Raw genomic sequence first — 18,458 nt, forward strand, 5'->3', positions numbered from 1 at the left:
TTTATGGGGGTCTCCTCTCTGGCCACGAGCGGTCACTTGCCCCCGGCCCCTCTAAACCAAACAAACACTAACCCAGAAATGCCAGAACCTGACATCCCACACTATATATTACAACTGCTGCACTCCCCGTCCGGCGCGTGGGCGGCAGCACCACACTGCCTGCTCCTCGGCGGTAGACAAACATGTGTGTGGGTCGCTGCCTTAGTTCTTTCCAAATCCCTTTCTATCGCTGTACTCTCTGCTTTATACACAATCATTCTGTTTCCACTCCCTGTGAGCGGCGGTTAGAGGCTGTTCAACCATTGCTGTGTTGGCATAATATTTCAAACGCCTGCATATGGGGCGAGTTTGTTTCTGTTTAGGGATGTAAACCATGACTCAATGACTAGAGCGCGTGTGTTTATGGCGGTGCGATTGTGCCGAGTTTGTGTGCGTGCATTTTTGTGTTCTCTGGCTGTACTTGTCTATCTCGATGCCCAGTGGATTGCTGGGTCGCAGGGAGAGGGGGGAGATGCCTTTGTTGCGGTCCGTCCTCATGTCGTAGAAGTTCATCTCCTCCACCCACACAGCAGACTGGTCCAGTATACCTGCAGGACAGGGGGGGGGGTGAGACGCACGTTAATGAACACCACATCGCAGACGTGCACTCCAACACACACACACACGCGCAGACGTAAACCTTTTTGATATATTTTGTATCTATTTAAATGTTTCAACTTTGTTTCTCCGTACTGTAATTAAACACGTAACATTTCTGTCCACTCTTCTCTATGCATAAGATTATATGGAATAGTGTTTATAGTCACAAGTCTGTACAGTGGGTCCTCTAAGCTCAACGCACGTTAGAGACTAAATGAAAATAAGCGAAACCAAAGGAAATGAAAATAGCGTCTCTTCTGATTTTGACAAACCACGCATTGCGTTTAGGAAATCAATCAAAACAAGCAATGTGAGGAACACAATCACCAATCAAACACATACATGGCATGAAGAAATGTCGTACGATTTTTAAGTCGTGCACAGAAACAGAAGTTTGTGGACACACAAGTCATAAGTAAAAGGCTAATTCCGTGTATAGTCAGTATTTACAGTAATACTGGAATCAGGTTCATACTTAAATAAATATTCTTAGCTCATTTGACTTCAGCAAATCACATCAAACGACCAGGTATGTTCATCTGTTTTTTGACGAATGGGTTTCAAAATTGTGCTTGCGTTTTATTTATTTTCAGCATTTTTTATCAATGCAATGTATTTGTTGCTCGTCCTGTGAGTTCTGCCAATTTTAAAATTCTGATAAGATTTGTGGGGGAAAAAACAATCATATTCTAATCAGGGTTGCCAGCAGAGATCTTGTCAGACATCTCTGCTTGCAACTTGAACACACGTTCAAATCTGGGCATAACAAACCTTTTCAGCAGCTATTACGATTATCAAATAATTGTTTGTTTTCATTGTTTATCAAGCCAAAGCACTGCTACAGCCGCTTGAATTTGAGGATTTGCTGAATTGTTGGTTTGAAAAATGTAAGATCTTCTCTGGGAACTTGTGTTATGCACTTATTATTTTCTGAATTGTTGGTTTGAAAAATGTAAGATCTTCTCTGGGAACTTGTGTTATGCACTTATTATTTTCTGACATGTTGCAGACTAAACATTTTATTAACTGAAAAATAAAATACAAATAATTTAATTGCTAACCTAAATAGTCATTAGCTGCAGCCCTAGTTTTCCTATTGTCTAGGCCAGTGGTCCCCAACCTTTTTTGAGCCACGGACCGGTTCCGTGTCAGAAATAATTTTCACGGACCGGCAATATAAATGACGTAATACATATGACGTCATACAATTATACGATGGGCATAAAGTGCCAAAACTACAACTCATCATGACGCCGAATGAGTGTGAGCCGTGCGCTTGTTTACCTGCAACGAGCCGCTGATGGAGACGGCGACACAGACGTGTGTTTGGTACGCTGCTCCGAACCGAGTTCTTGTCGCTGTCATAAGAACACCGGCAGAGTTGTTGTGTGAAATGTCCCTTCAGGCCACCGTCATTTGCATCTCCAGCACATTTTTTTCTAGCTCGGACGGGCTCGATTCACCGGGTGGGTTTGTTTACAAATGGGTTGCAGGTCTATTCTTTTGCAGTCGGGTCTTTTGTGGTTGGAGTACCGCTCAAACTCTTTTAAAAGCCTCTTCCACCCGGTCAACGTCTGAAACATGTAGAATATTCCGCTGTTCACTCGCCCACACAGCAGCGACTTTATCGGCCAACTTGAAAACAGTTGTCATTTCCCTGAAGTGACAGAATTCATTGAGCAGGTTGAATATGTTTGAAGATTCTTTGTCACTGAAATGTGCCGCCAGCAGAGGGTTCGGCACGTGAGACTCGCCTGCAGCGATAAACCCGAACTTTAAGACTCCTGAACGCAGCTCAGACGTACACATGGGTGGATCCGGTCCTTTTTCAAAATAAAATATTTTTCCGACTGATTTAAAAAAAAAAAAAATGTTAACTTTATTTATTCACTTTTTTTCCGCGGCCCGGTTCCAACCAAGCCGCGGCCCGGGGTTTGGGGACCCCTGGTCTAAGCTAGCAAAAAATAAATAGATTTTTAGTGAGAGTCTCACCAATCCTCTCTGGTCTGAGCAGTTTGAATGAGACTGTGGAGGTGCCGAGACCTCCAGACTTCGTAGTAACGATGATCTCTCCCTTGTCGTCTTTGGCAGGACCCACGCGGCACACTATCTTGCTGGCTGATATCCACTCGGCTGTCAGCAGGCAGTTATGGCCGCAGATCGAAAGACCTGGGACGGAAGACAGGGGGGAAGAGGCAAAATGAGTGAGAGATACAGCCACACAGTGACAGGACAAATAAATAACATGTAGCACCGACACTCTATAACAAGAGGAGCTCACTCAGACAGATTCGCCGTCTATCAGCAAGTTTAGTCAAACTGTCACCAGGGGGGTCAAAGTTCAAGTTGGGGTCACGATGGGTGTGGGTGGCCGTGACCTTCCTTCCTCTCACTCAGCTCCCTTAAGTTAACGTGTGTCACTTCAGTGCTAAGTGGCCCATTACTGGCACAATGTGCACTCTGCCCCTACATCTGTCGTCCTCTTTTCAAACCCTCTTTAAAACTATTTGGACACTAGAGGACAGACGCAGGGATTACTTTGACAGTTCCAGTTGAGGGGATTGAAAAAAACGTATAATCTAACATGATAAAAAGCCTGTGAAATCTGATTAACAAACAGCCCATAACACCGTGAATAATATGCCAATTAGAGCCTCATTTCCTGCCTCTGTTCTCTACTGGCCACTTTGAATACATATGCACTCGCACACATTTGCGCATATCTAATTGTCTAATTCCAGGCCCCTAGGGACATTCATGGTCAGAAATAGACCCGTATCACTGGCCAGACGACGGCTTTCAAAGCATGAAGCGGTGTGTTAGTTCGCTGGACTCTCCTCCCCCCCCTTTTCTCATTGGCGAACATTAGGGAAAATATCGGCACAGAAAAAGGTTGACGTTCAAACACATAATGAGAACAAGATGGAGGTAATCTATCTGTGTGGTTCATGAAAATAAAAAAATAAAAAGACACATCAACAACCCTATTTCCCATTAATACATGTTAATAATCTCTTGAGTTTCTCAAACTAGGCATAAAGTATCTAAATATTTACAGAAACTAAAAAGTTGGCAGAATTGCCACGGAAGAAGCTCAATTTAATTGAATAACAATATAATATCTTAGTATTAAATTGTAGTTTTTTTGTTTCCTCGACTAAAGTTGCTGGTCCTTTTATTTATTTTCAAAGACTCAAATCAAATATTTTGTTAAGTACAAAAAAATCCCAAAAGATATATCTAAATACACAATGAAATGGTGAAATATATTTAAAATGTTTACTTTGTGTCAAGAGCATTTTAGTAACTTTACCAAAGACCAACTGCTTCAATTAATAAAAAAACATATACTGTGTTATAATGCAACTGATATTTCAACAAGCAGGGTGAATATGTTTAAATTAACAGTTAATTTTTACTATGTAAAAGATTGTATCTTCAAATATGCTTGACATCTAACTTGCCGTATTTTTTTAACTCAACTTATTAAATTGTCATGAAAATGAAACCTAAATAGTGAAAAAGTGATGAAATTCTTCTTCCAGAGGAGAAACAAAAACCGGCGTCCTGTCCATTTACGTATCATATAAACAAAAATAAACTTTACACCAGCCTGTTTAAAAAAGGGGCCGCTGTGGTTTGTTGATGGATACGTTAAAAAAATCAGTTAATACGACTCAAGTTACAAGCAATGACAAAAATAAAGCTGCTATATTTGCTCAACATCAGTGTCCCTCTTTTTCAACAAAAGCGACTATCACAGAGATAGAAACAATGAAAATCAAAACTAAAGAATTAACATCCACGATAAAACCAATAAACGTGAATTACATACTATGTTGACATTAACATAATATGTTGACATTATATATGTGTGTGCTAATCTTAAAACATCTAAACACTGTATATTTATCTTGACGTATTTATCTATATACCTACATAGATATTTTCTGAAGAAAGACGAAAGAAAAGATGTCAAGGGAAAGATGGTGAAAGTTGAATATGAATGTCTTCATTCACCATAGAAAAATGTATCATCTTAATTTCTCAAAGAGAAATACAACATTTTATCAAGAGAGCGCTGCATGTGTGGTTCGTCATATTGTTATAAATGTATTACCGATGAGGTCGGCCGGGCCCGTGCCCAGGTTTTCTCCACGGATGGTGACTTTGGTCCAGGCCGCACCCTCCTTGGGCGAGATGCCCGTGACCAGCGGGGGCTGACGGGCACGAGACATGGTGGCCTGAGGTAGACCGAAACACTGGGTCGATCAGCACCTGGAAAGACATATTCAATATAGGAGATGGTGAGTAACAGAAAACAAAACAAACAAAAAAACACAGCGACAATTCAGTGAACACATATGAGCATCTTATAATGAAATAGTCAATAACAAAATGTTTAGAGTATAACAAAAATAAAAAGTGAATTTAATCCTGAGTAAGAACTCTGGAAGTTTCTGAATATATGATATAATAGCTAAATATTAGTGTAAAAATGGACAGAGCATTGTCAAACAACTAAACAATAGCCAACTGTCCTAGCTTCTGCAGTAAACAATACCCAGTAGATCTTAAAAGAGGGATACAAATAATCTATACGTCAACATGTAACACTAGCTGGTGAACTCTACTGATAATAATAAATATGGTAAAAAAATACATAAATATTCAGTTTTTTTCAATATTTTAGTGAGCAAGATTCGAGCAGCATTTGTCTGGCAGCTAGTGTCAATTGCCCTGCCCTGTAGGTCTCTATTGCAGAAGTTATCTCTCAGATAATCGGAAAAATAGAGAAGGGAGCCAAGAATGAAGGAGCCGACAGAGAGCGGGGAGGAAAGGAAGAATGTAAACCTCACAGCGAAGGATAAATAAACCTGGCCTCCCCAATCATTCCGCATAAGCCCACACAATACAGTGCAGATTATGGTACCAATGGAGAAGCACCCATGCAAATCAGTTCATGTTGGGGCTGAGCAAAAAGGGAAAGATTCCAAAGAAACAAAAAAATTAAGAGATGTATTTCAGCAGTGCAGATGTTTGCTAATAAATCGCTGCCAGGTCTCAGAAGGGGCTGACCAATCTCGACTGAGTTTGAGCAAGACTTCCGCCCTCTTGCTCCCAAGCCAAAACACGTTCTCCACAAACAATGCGGGAGTTCACACGGACCGGACCTGAACACGAGTTCAGCCCTTTTGAACAGTTATTTGGTCACTAATTAGGAGTAGGCGTACAACTGAGGTTTAAAAAGACTTCCAGGTGCTAACAGGGCCGCCAATATCAAAAGAAATCAAAACCAACAGAGCAAGACATTGATTAGTCTGTATACTTACGAGAGACTTTCCTGTGTTTCAACCCCTCCAGCAACCACTGCAAGCATCTACAGCTGTAAACCAGGGCTGCAGTTTACCATTGTTTATTTCTGACATTAGTATATTAATCAAATAGTTTATAAAATGTTTTTAAAAAAATAGTAAGACATGCAAATCACTTCAAATTACTAGTTTGGTGAGGCCAGCAGTCTAAAAACAAACATATTCTGGTTTAAAATGATATCAAACAGAGAAAAGCAATGATCCTCACATCTGAGTAGCTGGGGAAAGTTTAACATTGTGGCTTGATAAATTACTTAAATAATTAAGTCTGTACTGGATGTGTAAGACCGGGTTTGGGACCTAATGGGGTTGCCTGATATGCGGAAATGGGTACAAGAAGAAAAAAACGTATTGCATTCATACAACACCGCTCTACCTTGGCGGACTAGCGGACAAAGCTGTTTACAATTTGCCTCTCAATCACACATTTACACACACACATTGATATACCAATGGGACTAATTCTCTTGTGTTTTTATTGACATGGTCATAGAGTTGTTAATACAATTATATTTTGGCATTACGGTTTGTTATGGTGTCGTACTGACCGCAGTATATTCAGATATGTTAATAAAATTATTATAGTTATAAATAAAGGACAAAAACGCCTGTGAATATAATGCAGTCCAGGACAACACGACCTTTAACTGTGACCTCAGTAATCAAATGAGTTCCACTAAATGCAATGTCCACAAAAACTAAACATTATAAACTCCATAAAGCAGAGTAGAGATAGTACAGGCATACATCATATTGTGTTAGTGTAGCACTACAGGTGGTCATTGTCACATTTTATTTTCTAAATGTTCATTTAATCATCTGTCTTTCTCAATTTCGAGCACATACCCTAATTTTAAATAGATGGAGTCACAAAAATATGAATTGGGGTCCGGCAAAAAAAGTTTTGAACCTCAATGGATTCATTCATTAGTTACCAAAAATATTATTTCCCATCGATTTACTTTGACAAATCAGTTAAGATAAAAACATTTTTGGAACTAACAACACGTCATTAAAAACATCCCGAACACTGAACTCCCATCAGCCAAACAACTTATGTCAGTTGCTGAAACTGAATACATATGGCTCACGGCACTGAGTAAATGTCACAAGACTTCTGAAAAAGTGGAATCATAAGTAGAGAAAGGAATGGCACAACAAAAACACATGAAAAGCTGCAGTGGGACAGCAGCACACGTGTTGACCTAAAAACCTCTTTAGGGTTCCTACCACCCCCCTCCTCCATCGCCCTCACATCCCCGAGTTAACGAGAAAGCTCCAACGGGATTTAACTCATGTTGTTGCTTCTGCCCTGTGCTTGTCAGAGGAAATGGAGGGGCGATGGATTTGACATGAAGAAGATACGAGGGCCTAAAACAAGACCTTGGTACATCCTTCATCAATCTCTCATGTTTGGAGTGGGAGGGGCAGAGGACTGGGATCTTTATTTTGTACAATTCTGATTCAAGTCATGTTTCTAGATTACCCCGCCAACCCTACCACCCCCCCCCCTCATCTGACAAATACACGTGCACAAACACACACACACACAAACTGGGCAGAATGACAGCTCAGCTAGGTTGCGTGCGAGGGGCCCGAGCTGGTGTTGTGTGGTCTGTGTGTATGTGGAAGGGTCTGGGCAGTGTGTGTGTGTGTGTGTGTGTGTGTGGTCTGGGTGTGTGGTCTCTGGCGCGGGCCTGGGGAGAGCCTGCTGACGGCTGGGATGAGAAAAGAGCCGCTGTGTTTACTTTACTCTGGGGGCTGTGCATGGACACGGGAACACTGCCCAGACCCCTCTCTAGAACGCCAGCGTGTACACGCACACACACACACACACACACACACACACACGCACGCAGGCGCAACAAGTCGCGCAGAAATAAAGCGGACTCTTGCACGAATGTCACACACCACCATAAATACCCTGTAAACTTTATACAGACCGGGGACAAACTGAGTTTTTCCCTTAAGAATCATGAAGAAGAAAACTAAATACAAGGTTTCTGGAGCTCTAACTGGAAACTTGTGCGTTAGGCGGCATTTTCCACAAGAGGAATGAGCGCATTAACCTCTAGGTGGCATTAGAGGATCCCCACAACAACAAACCACGCTTTCTTCCAACATATGTCAAGTCATGTGTACTGTGAAGGCTACATGTAATCAATGACAACACACAACTAGATTTAGCCCATTTTCTCTCACTCGATTTCTCTTCCGACCGTGATGCCGTGAGCTCCCAGCCCCATCCTCACGATCTGGTAATAGGGCTAAAAAGGCAGATTTGTTTTCCTTGGAGGCTGATTTACAAACACCCGGGTTGGCTCTAATCTGTGAAAGGGTAAGGCTTGGGATCTTTTTACATTAAAAAAATACTTTTCATTGAAATCTCCAAAAAAACACATGACATTTTAACGTGCTACACGGTGTGGAGGCCCAGAAAAGTGTGATCAAATGGTCTGGGCTGGATGGCAGCAAATCATTTCTTTTAAAATAAAAAGAGGAACTCCGAGTTAAATTATTGCTCGTGACTTGATAGTAACTGTGGTTACAACAAGGTCAGCACACAAAAAGGAAAAGACTACTAGAAACCCATTTCATAATCACAACTATTATTATCCGGCTTGTGATGTTACGATGCTTTGCGTTTCAGGTAAGCGTCCTGAAGCATCAAACCGAGTGTTCCTAATTCAGGGTTCTTACACATTTTGACCGATGGATTTCCATGACTTTTCCATGACTTTAAACCAAATGTCCATGACCAAACTGAAATCTCGGTAAAAACATGAACAATTTAGAACATTTTGTGTATTGAGAGCGTATGCCGGCTTATATTTTGAGCGTCTCTTTCAAAAATATATTAATTATTTCAAACTCGGCGTAAATGAACACATGATTATAACACATTTCCATGACTTTTCCAAAACTTTTATGATTTAAGTTTTTTCCATGACTTTTCCAGGCCTGGAAATGACCATTTTAAAATTCTATGACTTTTCCAGGTTTCCCATGACCGTACGAACCCTGCTAATTTGCTGGTAAACGGCCTGACCATCACACAAGTTTCTTCAAGCACACCGTGAATAACTGGTCTGCAGGGAGGAGCATTTACAGTAAACAAGGCAACTACATTTTCCATACAGGATAACATATTGGTTGTAAAATGGGATGAATAGGATTCTTCAGTATATTCTATCAATTAAAAATAAAACCACAAATAAAGATAAAAGGTTAAAATAATGTCACGAAAAAGTCTTTACGTCACATATGAAATAGTATGACTATATTGCAGTTTGAGTAATTACAGAGTTAAGGTTTACGAAACAAACAAAATCATAAATTTTGCAAGGGTTTTAATTACATTAGGCTTGGAATCAGCAAAGTAAGATTTCACTGAAAGTGTATTAACAATAGCATACATGTATTTGAATTTAAAACAATAGGTTAATTCATTCAGAAAAAATATTTGTTCCGGTTTTTGGGTTCATAACGCTGATACACGACGGTCTCTGAGAAATTGTGATGGACATTTTTGACCTTTTCTGACATTTCATAAACCAATAAAGAAAAATATTTGAAAACGGTAAAGGAGTTGCAGATCTTAAATGATCACTCAATCACCAATCAACTCAGGAAACGTTGTCGCATCTCAAACACACACACACACACACCCTTGTATCTCTCACCCTTTCTTGACTTTCTCTGCTCTGTGCTATTCAACAAAGGGAACGAGAAAATGGTTTACATAAGACCAACATCTGGTCGGGGGAACATGACAAACTCTGCAGCACCACAATCATGGAAAGCCATCATACCTGCCGCATCACTCTCAATAAAGGCGTTCATGCCTTCGATCATCTGAGCTCAAAGGTTACTCACACATGGCAGTGATTGGCAGCTGTGTGTGTGTGTGAGAGTGTGATGGGTTGAGGGGGCACAAAGAGACCCATTTAGACAGATCATCATCCCATCTCACACACACACACACACACACACACACACACACAAAGAGCCCCTCCAGACTCCCCTGAATGGACAGAGCGGGCTAAACATCGCCCGGCCCGAGTTGACTGGTCTAATCACACAGACTGGTCGAAGCTTTGAACAATCCTCCCCAGTGTTCGCTCGCGTCCTGGCCGCCACATGCCTCTCAGATGTGGAGAGGGCAATGTAGCCAAATTGACCATAATGTGTGTCGACTGTATCGTGTGTCACGTAAACGGATCATATTGACATGAGTCGTGCAGGTTCAGTTTAAAAAACAGATGCTGCGACCACTGTCCAGTCACCGTTCTTCCGCGATGAGTCAGCACCTCCCGTGCATGTAGACGCGGTCACGGAGAGTCCTTCGTGACAGAAGAAGAACAGAGTGATCAGATGTGGGCGTCTGGCTCGCTATCTGGCCATCATGTTGTCTGCACACTAGCGTTGTTTTCTTTAGCGCTGTCCGTTTGTTTGTTTATTTGTTTGTTTGTCAGTCTCGAGTGCTTTTCAGAGCTAGGCCTAACGAAGTGAAGTCCCCAATTTCCCACAAACAAATCCTGAAAAAACAAACAGACATATGAAGTATCCGCCTGCAAATGCAAGACGATGTTTTCAGAGGATTAAGAGAGTGGAGACCGGCAGCTTTGCCCAGTGACATGGCGAAATGGAGAGATCTGAGCCTACATGAGCCCGGCGATAACACTGCTGCTTTACAAAGAAAAACACCAGCGTGAGAACCATCTTCACATACTATGATGAGTTGTACAAACAACATTGCTTACAATACAAATCAACTCTTTTATTTAGGATTAAATAATTAACATTTTCAGCATCAATTATTCTTTGGATTTTTGTGGCTTGATAATGAATTGTTAAAGCGCAAGAAATGCCCAATTTCTGAGTACCCGAGCTGAGGTTTTCAAATGTTTTGTTATGTCTGGCAGTTCAGAACGGCCAAATATTTAATTTGTTTGGGGGGAAAACTATAACATTTTAGCACTAAATATCCAAATTGAGTGTCCTTTTCTGCAAATGTACTAAGTTAAAAAGTGAAAATGTAAAGAGAAAAGTAGCCAAATATTAGTAGATGTTTCACGTCTTAAAGGGTGATTTAATTCATAGTATAAAAAAATATAGAAAACAGCACATTTGAGAAGTTGGTACCAATAAATGTTCAGAAATTAACGTTGGATTACGGCTCTGGAATTTTTTATTATACAAACAATTAGGGCAAATATAAATATTTTACTAACAGTACCAAATTATCTTTTGGTCTGTCAAATTCCCCAAAATAGTTCAAATGGCTGTAGTAGGGAAGTATGTAATGTATAAACTGACTAACAGTCTAAATGTATTCAGTTTACCCCACAGCACAGCAAAAAACACCAAGTAGTCAGAAACCAAAGGTAAAAAATGCTTAAAAGCGTAATCAACTATAGATTAATTTGGTGCCACTCTATAACGAACACATTGTGCTCAGACTACTCTAAATAAGCCGACTCCATTGAGTTTGTCCGCTGTGACCTATTTTCCCAGCCCACCGCTCCTCTTTCTGTCGCTCCAGGTCTGACTGGCTCACAGAAACCATCCTGTGAAAACCAATGGCCCAGCAAGCCTGTCAGCAGGGAGGAAGCTTCCAGGTGGGACAGACTGCGGAGAGCAGACAGGGGTGAGAGAGAAGCGCCGCTTCACAAACAAGGCTCGGCCTGACCCCCGTCGGCCGACTCACCCCGGGGTCTGCGGAGCAGCGGCACGGAGGAAAAGCTTCGAACAACACAACCCAAAGCATTCCACCAAAACAAACAAGCAGGGCCACCCAATTTTTCAATTAGAGCCCCAAGAGGGGGGCAGGAAATGGATCAGTGTAGCGTTGCCCCCGGCATCCCCCGGCCAAGCAGGGCTGACTTTGGGGAAGAGAAGGAGATGCACGGAGCTGGGTAGGCTCTCACTGAACGGCGGACGACCAGTTAGCGTGGATGTCGACGCAAATGATGGAGGAGCTCGATGACAACGTATTCCTGCGACGTGGCGCCTGCCTGCAACCGACCTGCCAATCAATTACTCTCACTCACTCGCTCATATAATCAATCAGTCGAACAAACACATATGGTTCCCCCTGAGGGGGACCATTTAAATAAAGTATGCTAGAACAATATTTGACAAAAGTACACAAAAAGGTAGAGATTATAGACGAGAGGCTTAGACTAAGTTCTGTTTGAAAACATTTCCCTTAATGAGGCTCAGCTGAGAGAAGTGTCGATATTACAAGTGAGGACAGGGAGGTTTAAAATAAGTATCTGCTGAACTCCTTTATACCGACTAGAAAACAACAGTACGTTCAACCACAGCTAAATCAGGGCTTTCTTGATTTCAGACTAAAATAGTGAAAGATAATTATGTGACTTTTCTGAGAACAAAAAAAGCTGAGCATATGTTTTCACTCCTTTCTGCAACTGTTTTGTTCTTAAGACACAAGATCTTTTAAGGACAAACCCCAAACTTAATCAAGACACAGTTTGATGTTGGACTGGGAGTTTTAAACCACTTTTCTAGTCGCAATGTTCAGCGCTAAATGACGGACTGTGCTCCAACTGAAAGACCCCACAATGTGTAGATGTTTAGCTTTTTTGTTCTGCATGACAGCAAACTTAACATATTGCATTTTTAGACTGTTTTAGACTGTCTTCTTGGGTTATGGTAAATTATATTCAATATTTTCTGACATTCTATAAACATTCTTTATCAATCGATACATTTAGAAAATAATCAGCAGATGAATTAGTTGCAGACCTATTCCATGTTACAGAATCGGCAACCTCAACTCGTGAAGATACTTCCTAGAGACCAGGGCTGTTATAATGTTGGCAAAATAAACAACACATTTTTACCATATTTAAGAAACAAATAACGTGGTTCAATACAGATGATTTATTTTTGTGTGACAAAGGCATGGCAGTAAGAAAAGACGAGATTGAAAAGGGATCGATGTGATGATGAATTCACCTCATTAACAGTATTACAATGTGTATTCCCATCAAAGTGTCTTCCAATCAATGGAAGGCAGTCTTTCTGAGTCACATGAGGTCATTTGATGTGATCATTTCTTTCTTTTGGCTCATTCCCATCTGTAAATTAAATGTGTTTCCAAGTATAAGCAAGGTGTTAAGTCCAATATATCCTCTTTGTTTTTATAGAGCCCTTATTGGCAATCATTATTTATGTGTTAAAAGGCAGTTAATTAATCTGTTTACACTAAAACGGATTGCACAGTGTTTATAGAAGTTGGAAGAGAAATCATGCCACCTGGCAATGAGTAACCCCTGCAGATTCGTTCTTACACACACACACACATACACACCCTCCAGTCCTTAACTGATTTGTGCAGTTTCAAGTTATCACAATCACACTGTTGTAATTGCTTCACTTGATGTGAGAAATGAATACAGTGCTTGTTGGAAGAGTGTAAAAAGATACTGTTCTGTTTTGATATATTGCAGGGAAAGCCTTCCTGCATATAAAAACGGCACATGCAAAAATGTAAAGCTCCACCGAGTATTTGAGACATCGTTTTATGCAAAGCCCAGTTGCTGCAGAGTCAAGTGTCATTGTATGTGCTTTGAGCATCAGACACTTTTCTTTATATTACATTGACTGTACGAATTGAGTTATTGCAATATTCTGTATATAAAAAAGAAGAGTGGTATATCAATGGTAGGTTTGCACATTAGAGCCGTTATAAAACCAGTGACTACAGCTAAATAGGACAATAAATAACGCTTGACGGGGCACGAACACGCAGTTTACTAAAAGACGTTAACGGCGATCAAAAAAGACAGGCCCTGCTTCTTCACAAACAGCCCAACATCGCCTTTAAAGTAGCAGCTACCGCAATGGAGTCTGGCTCAGGTAACCACACTGCCGATGAGACGGTGCTAGATGACAACAGCAGCCGCATCTCTCCGCCATTTCTGTCATCTTACATGCACAGTGCAACGTAATAAACTGCCCATCGGTGATTTTAGGGTAAATCAATCCGCTTTGTTGACGAATTTGACATGTGACGTTAGCTAAACCAGCTGTGTTCGCTATCAAGCTATTAGTTTTACCGGAAGGGTTACGTTAGCAGTGGTTGTCATATGTCTTCGTCGTAATCCTACAGAACCGCATATACAATCACATATCCTCCCATTATTACGCGTGACTGTACTTGGAGCACTTAAGAGATAAGTAGGTTGGATAAAATGGGAACTTACAGTTTACAACGGTCTGGCTGCAGCGGTCGTTTCCTGTATCCTGTGAACACTTCCGGTATTCCGGTCTCAGCTGCAGCCTTCAAAATAAAACAATGTTACAGTAAATTGAAATACATGGTCAAGTATTGATTCAGACACATTTCACTTCTCCTGAAATAAACTATGATAGTATTTGTACAGTTATATTATATTTGTGCATATTCTGTGTCTCACTTGACTTCATATCCGTTTCTGAAAGAAAAAGCTTATGTGGACATTATGATACAATGTATTTATTTAAGAAAAAGCTAATTAAACATTGCATATATTTCAAAAAGAAAGTAAATTAAACATCGCAGGCACTGCAAAAATTAAGTTAATAAAAAATTGCATGTTTTGGAAAAAGTGGTGGAAAGTAACTGATACAGTTCTCTGGCATCTGTTGCATAATTTATTTGAATATTTCCATTTTTATGTTGCTTTATACTTCTCAGTTGTCCAACAATTTCTGTTGTACATAGTGCACTTTTTTCTGCTTGAGTAAAGGATCTGTTTACTTCTACCACTGCAGTCTTGCATGCTACTGTTAAGTAATACTAACTACCCGGACAGACCGTGGACAGATCCATCATATAGCTAAATATCTCCAATTTATCATTATTTTTCAATTATCTTTGACATACCAACTCTTTTGGTGGATTGGTCGTTCTGTCACTTTGTCATTAAGGCCCTTTTTAGGAAGTAATGAGTAAACTGTTGTTCTGTAACAACATCTAATGAGCCGTGTGATCTAAGGGTCATCTGGTTAGTGCTCAGGGTGGATGTAAGATTAAATGCAGCAGAAACAGCATTATTAGCCTGCATGCTCCTCTGAAGTGTTGGATGTCCTCTGTGTGAGAATTCTGAGGCCCAGTGGGAGCTTTGCCTCTTTCCTCATCTCTCTTTTCACGGTGTATCACTGAGGTATTTTCACTTGTTCTGGGAAAAGCGCAGCATCATTAGAATTGCAACAGAGACCACCCAGGCACACACTAGAACACTGATACCATGACATTTATCTCACCAAATTGTGCAGGGCAGAAATCATTTATGTGATAAGGCAAGGCCCAATCCCCGGGGAGCCAATATTGTCTAATTATACGGCGTAATCTGATAATTGAGGGATCAAACTTTGACTCAGGAGTTTGCACAGATGCTGATGCAACAAAGGGGCTGTTTGTCTATATAAACATCAATTTACAGCAATGACGGTGGAAGATTTTGATCTCACTCTCGGTGGTACAGCCTTTGCCGTTGAATAAGAACATCAGTCGCATATATACAACTGGTAAATCCACAAATCCCTGGATTATTTGGCACATTATATGTGTTATGTTTCACAATAGTAATGTAATGCCTATTACATTTAACATATTAAAGGAGAATATTTAAGTTTATCTAAATTACCGGTTTAGTTATTTTACACTACAGATGAGCAAAACACATTGATGCAGAGCATCGTTTGTCATTGATATTAGAAAAATACTATCATTATCTTTCTAAAATGGGACAATTGTTTCCACTCTAATATCTATTTGTTAAATATGAAGGTGGAGTCAGGAGATGGCTAGCTTAGCTTAGCAGAAAGACTGGAAACAGGCAGAACCAGTTAACCTTGCTCTATCCAAAGGTCACACAATTCCCAAAATGAACACATTGTACCTCTTGTTGTGTTTCTATATAATTCATTTGGTTAAAGTGCAAAAAAAAGTTGTAAAACAAGTTGTTTAGTTCATGCAAACAATGTGCAAGTTTCTGAAGTATAGCAGTGATCAGTTGTTTCTCCCCTGTTTCTTGTCTGTATGCTAAGATAAGCTAAGCAGCTGATGGTTATTGCCTCATATTAAATAAACAGATATGAGAGTGTCTTGGCAAGAATTTGTATAAGCGTATACAAAAATCAAACGTTTCTTTGAAACGACTATAGCCACGGCCGACAATATTCTCATGTTGGGAGGCAAGCGTGATCGCATGTTGTGTCTTTAAATAGCACAGGCTCTTGGAGCAGGTGTCCCAGGTGTGCTCCTAAGGGACACACTGCTGGTGCCTTGATCCTTGCTGTGACCCTCCCAACGCTCCGCAATCTACATCCCGTAATGGCACATGCTGCGCTGGCACCATTGCTCATCCCTGAACCCTATTGTTCATTGTTTGTCCTCTCCAGTTTTTTCCCATGGGCCCCTGGCCAGTGAGAGGAAAAGGTCACTGTAAATATTGCACTAAAATCCTCCCTCCCTCCCATAGAGCTCCTGAAGATGGAACAGGCGACCAGTGGGTGAGCACTTCCTTCCTGTGCAGGGCATTTCAACTGTAAGACATCAAACAAGTATGAATCCTTCAATGTCGCAGCTTGCTGCAGTGAGAGCATATGCTCCGTGTTGACATTAATAACCATGGGCAGGTCTTTTCTCTTTGTGAAGAACATCAGATTGCATGACATCTACATGTATGTGGCTTCATGTGCCACATACAAATGTGAAATATATGAAGAAAACTGCACTGCACACACTATGTTTTCTCATTATAAGAATGTTATCAACACATATCCCATATCTGCTATTTAGTCAGTCTCTGTAACTGTTAATGGTGTAACATTATCTTATTAATGACTAAGCATGAATCTAATCTCTGTCTGTATTTTCAATCTCACAAAATACACAGAATATGGATTCCAAAGAATATTAAGAGAGGCTTAGCAACCCCTGACCCATGTGTGGCTAATCACTAGCCGGTAGTACTGCTGTTAATATAAGACAGGGAGATTTTAAATAAACCCCCTGATATTTGGGTTTGTTTTGCTTCTGAGTGGCGCTCCATCTCCCGCTGCTCCCCTTTCCCGGAGGAGTCCAGTTCCCTGGCTCACAATTTGGGCTCCGGAAATTCAGGCCTGTGCCAGGCTTAGCTTGGAACAGCAGATGAACACAATGAACGAGGGAGAGTGAAGGGGAACAGAGAGCCTTTCACTTTTCACAAGTGCTGACATATTGCTTGACACTGGCTGGATAACACAACCAATGAAGGGATGGAGAGATGAAGTGTGTGTGTGTGTGTAGAGAAAAATCATCTGATATACCTCTGATGATTATCTTATTTTATCGTATGTGATCCCTCCCATGACCTTAAGGTTTAGTGCAACCAAATTACCGCAAAACACGTTCTCACTGGCCTGCAGTGGTATCTTGCCAGCCAGATGATTTGCAGCCATGATGTTTTAGTTTCATTTGATGTTTCAACAAAAACACTTGGCCACGGCCACTCTGTTGGTTCTGGAAGGCTTTACTTTTAGGCAGAGCTATGTTTGAGCTAAATGCTAACTTCGGCATTCTAACATGCTCCCGATGACAATGTTATAGGCTGAGGACGATAAGCAGGTCATTCTTAAAACTTTCATTGTCATAGTTTAGAGAGTTGACGTGTAACTATTAGCAAATTAGCACTAAACACATAATACCAAAAAGCAGAGGCTGATGAGAATCAGTTTTGCAGATATTCACTCTTAAACCATGAAGTATTTTTGATCTGATGATATTATATCTATTTTTAGAGTTAAGGGGTCACCAACGTGATTATGATACATACTTAGTGACGTGAATGTCTGTACCCAATATCATGTGAATCTATCTAATGGTTGTCAAGACATTTAATTTAAGAGCAAAACTGGCAAACTCATGGTGGCGCTATAGTGAAGAAGTCAGGTTATCACCAATGCCATAGACACTGAGATACATCATTCTGGGCTAAAGTGATGGATGGACCATAAAGTCGACATAGACACCAATGATCCATGCCACTCATTTGGTTAAAAACTCAACAGCAGGTCTTGTGTTGCACGTTGTCCTGGTTCCTCCTCAAGACAATACACAGACCACTCTGTCAGCAGGTTTCACAGGAACCATTTCTTCAAATTAGTTCCAATGAAAATTATTTATAGAGAGGTCTGTTGACCAGAACCATATACCTATCAATGAGGACACATGACACATGTCCAATGTATTATATTTGGATATGTGGGGTCTCTACAATATGAATGTCTAACCCTTTCACTCAATGTTTTCATATTGTTAATGGCTTAGAGAACTTAAGGTGAAAGGAGTCACATGTAGTGTCAAACCCACAAGACGCATCTTCCGACTTACTACCACTCAACTTTGTTTAAGGATCTTTAGATTTTTTTTGATTTACACAAACAACT

At 40.6% G+C, this 18,458-nt stretch overlaps 1 protein-coding gene across 1 annotated transcript in view; it reads right to left on the minus strand.

The window, feature by feature from the left end:
- The window catches only part of exoc2 (exocyst complex component 2), a 35,798-nt gene extending 30,881 nt beyond the window's left edge, over nucleotides 1-4,917 (minus strand). The window contains exons 1-3 of the mRNA XM_056414403.1: nucleotides 4,760-4,917; nucleotides 2,632-2,808; nucleotides 461-587 (exon numbers count right to left, since the gene is read on the minus strand). Of these exons, the coding sequence (XP_056270378.1) occupies nucleotides 461-587; nucleotides 2,632-2,808; nucleotides 4,760-4,877 (422 nt within the window). The 5' untranslated portion in view covers nucleotides 4,878-4,917. The remainder of the gene's footprint in view (nucleotides 1-460; nucleotides 588-2,631; nucleotides 2,809-4,759) is intronic.
- Nucleotides 4,918-18,458: the final 13,541 nt, after the last annotated feature.

The sequence above is a fragment of the Pseudoliparis swirei genome, chromosome 5, assembly GCF_029220125.1.
Source record: "Pseudoliparis swirei isolate HS2019 ecotype Mariana Trench chromosome 5, NWPU_hadal_v1, whole genome shotgun sequence".
NCBI classification, from domain to species: Eukaryota; Metazoa; Chordata; class Actinopteri; order Perciformes; family Liparidae; genus Pseudoliparis; species Pseudoliparis swirei.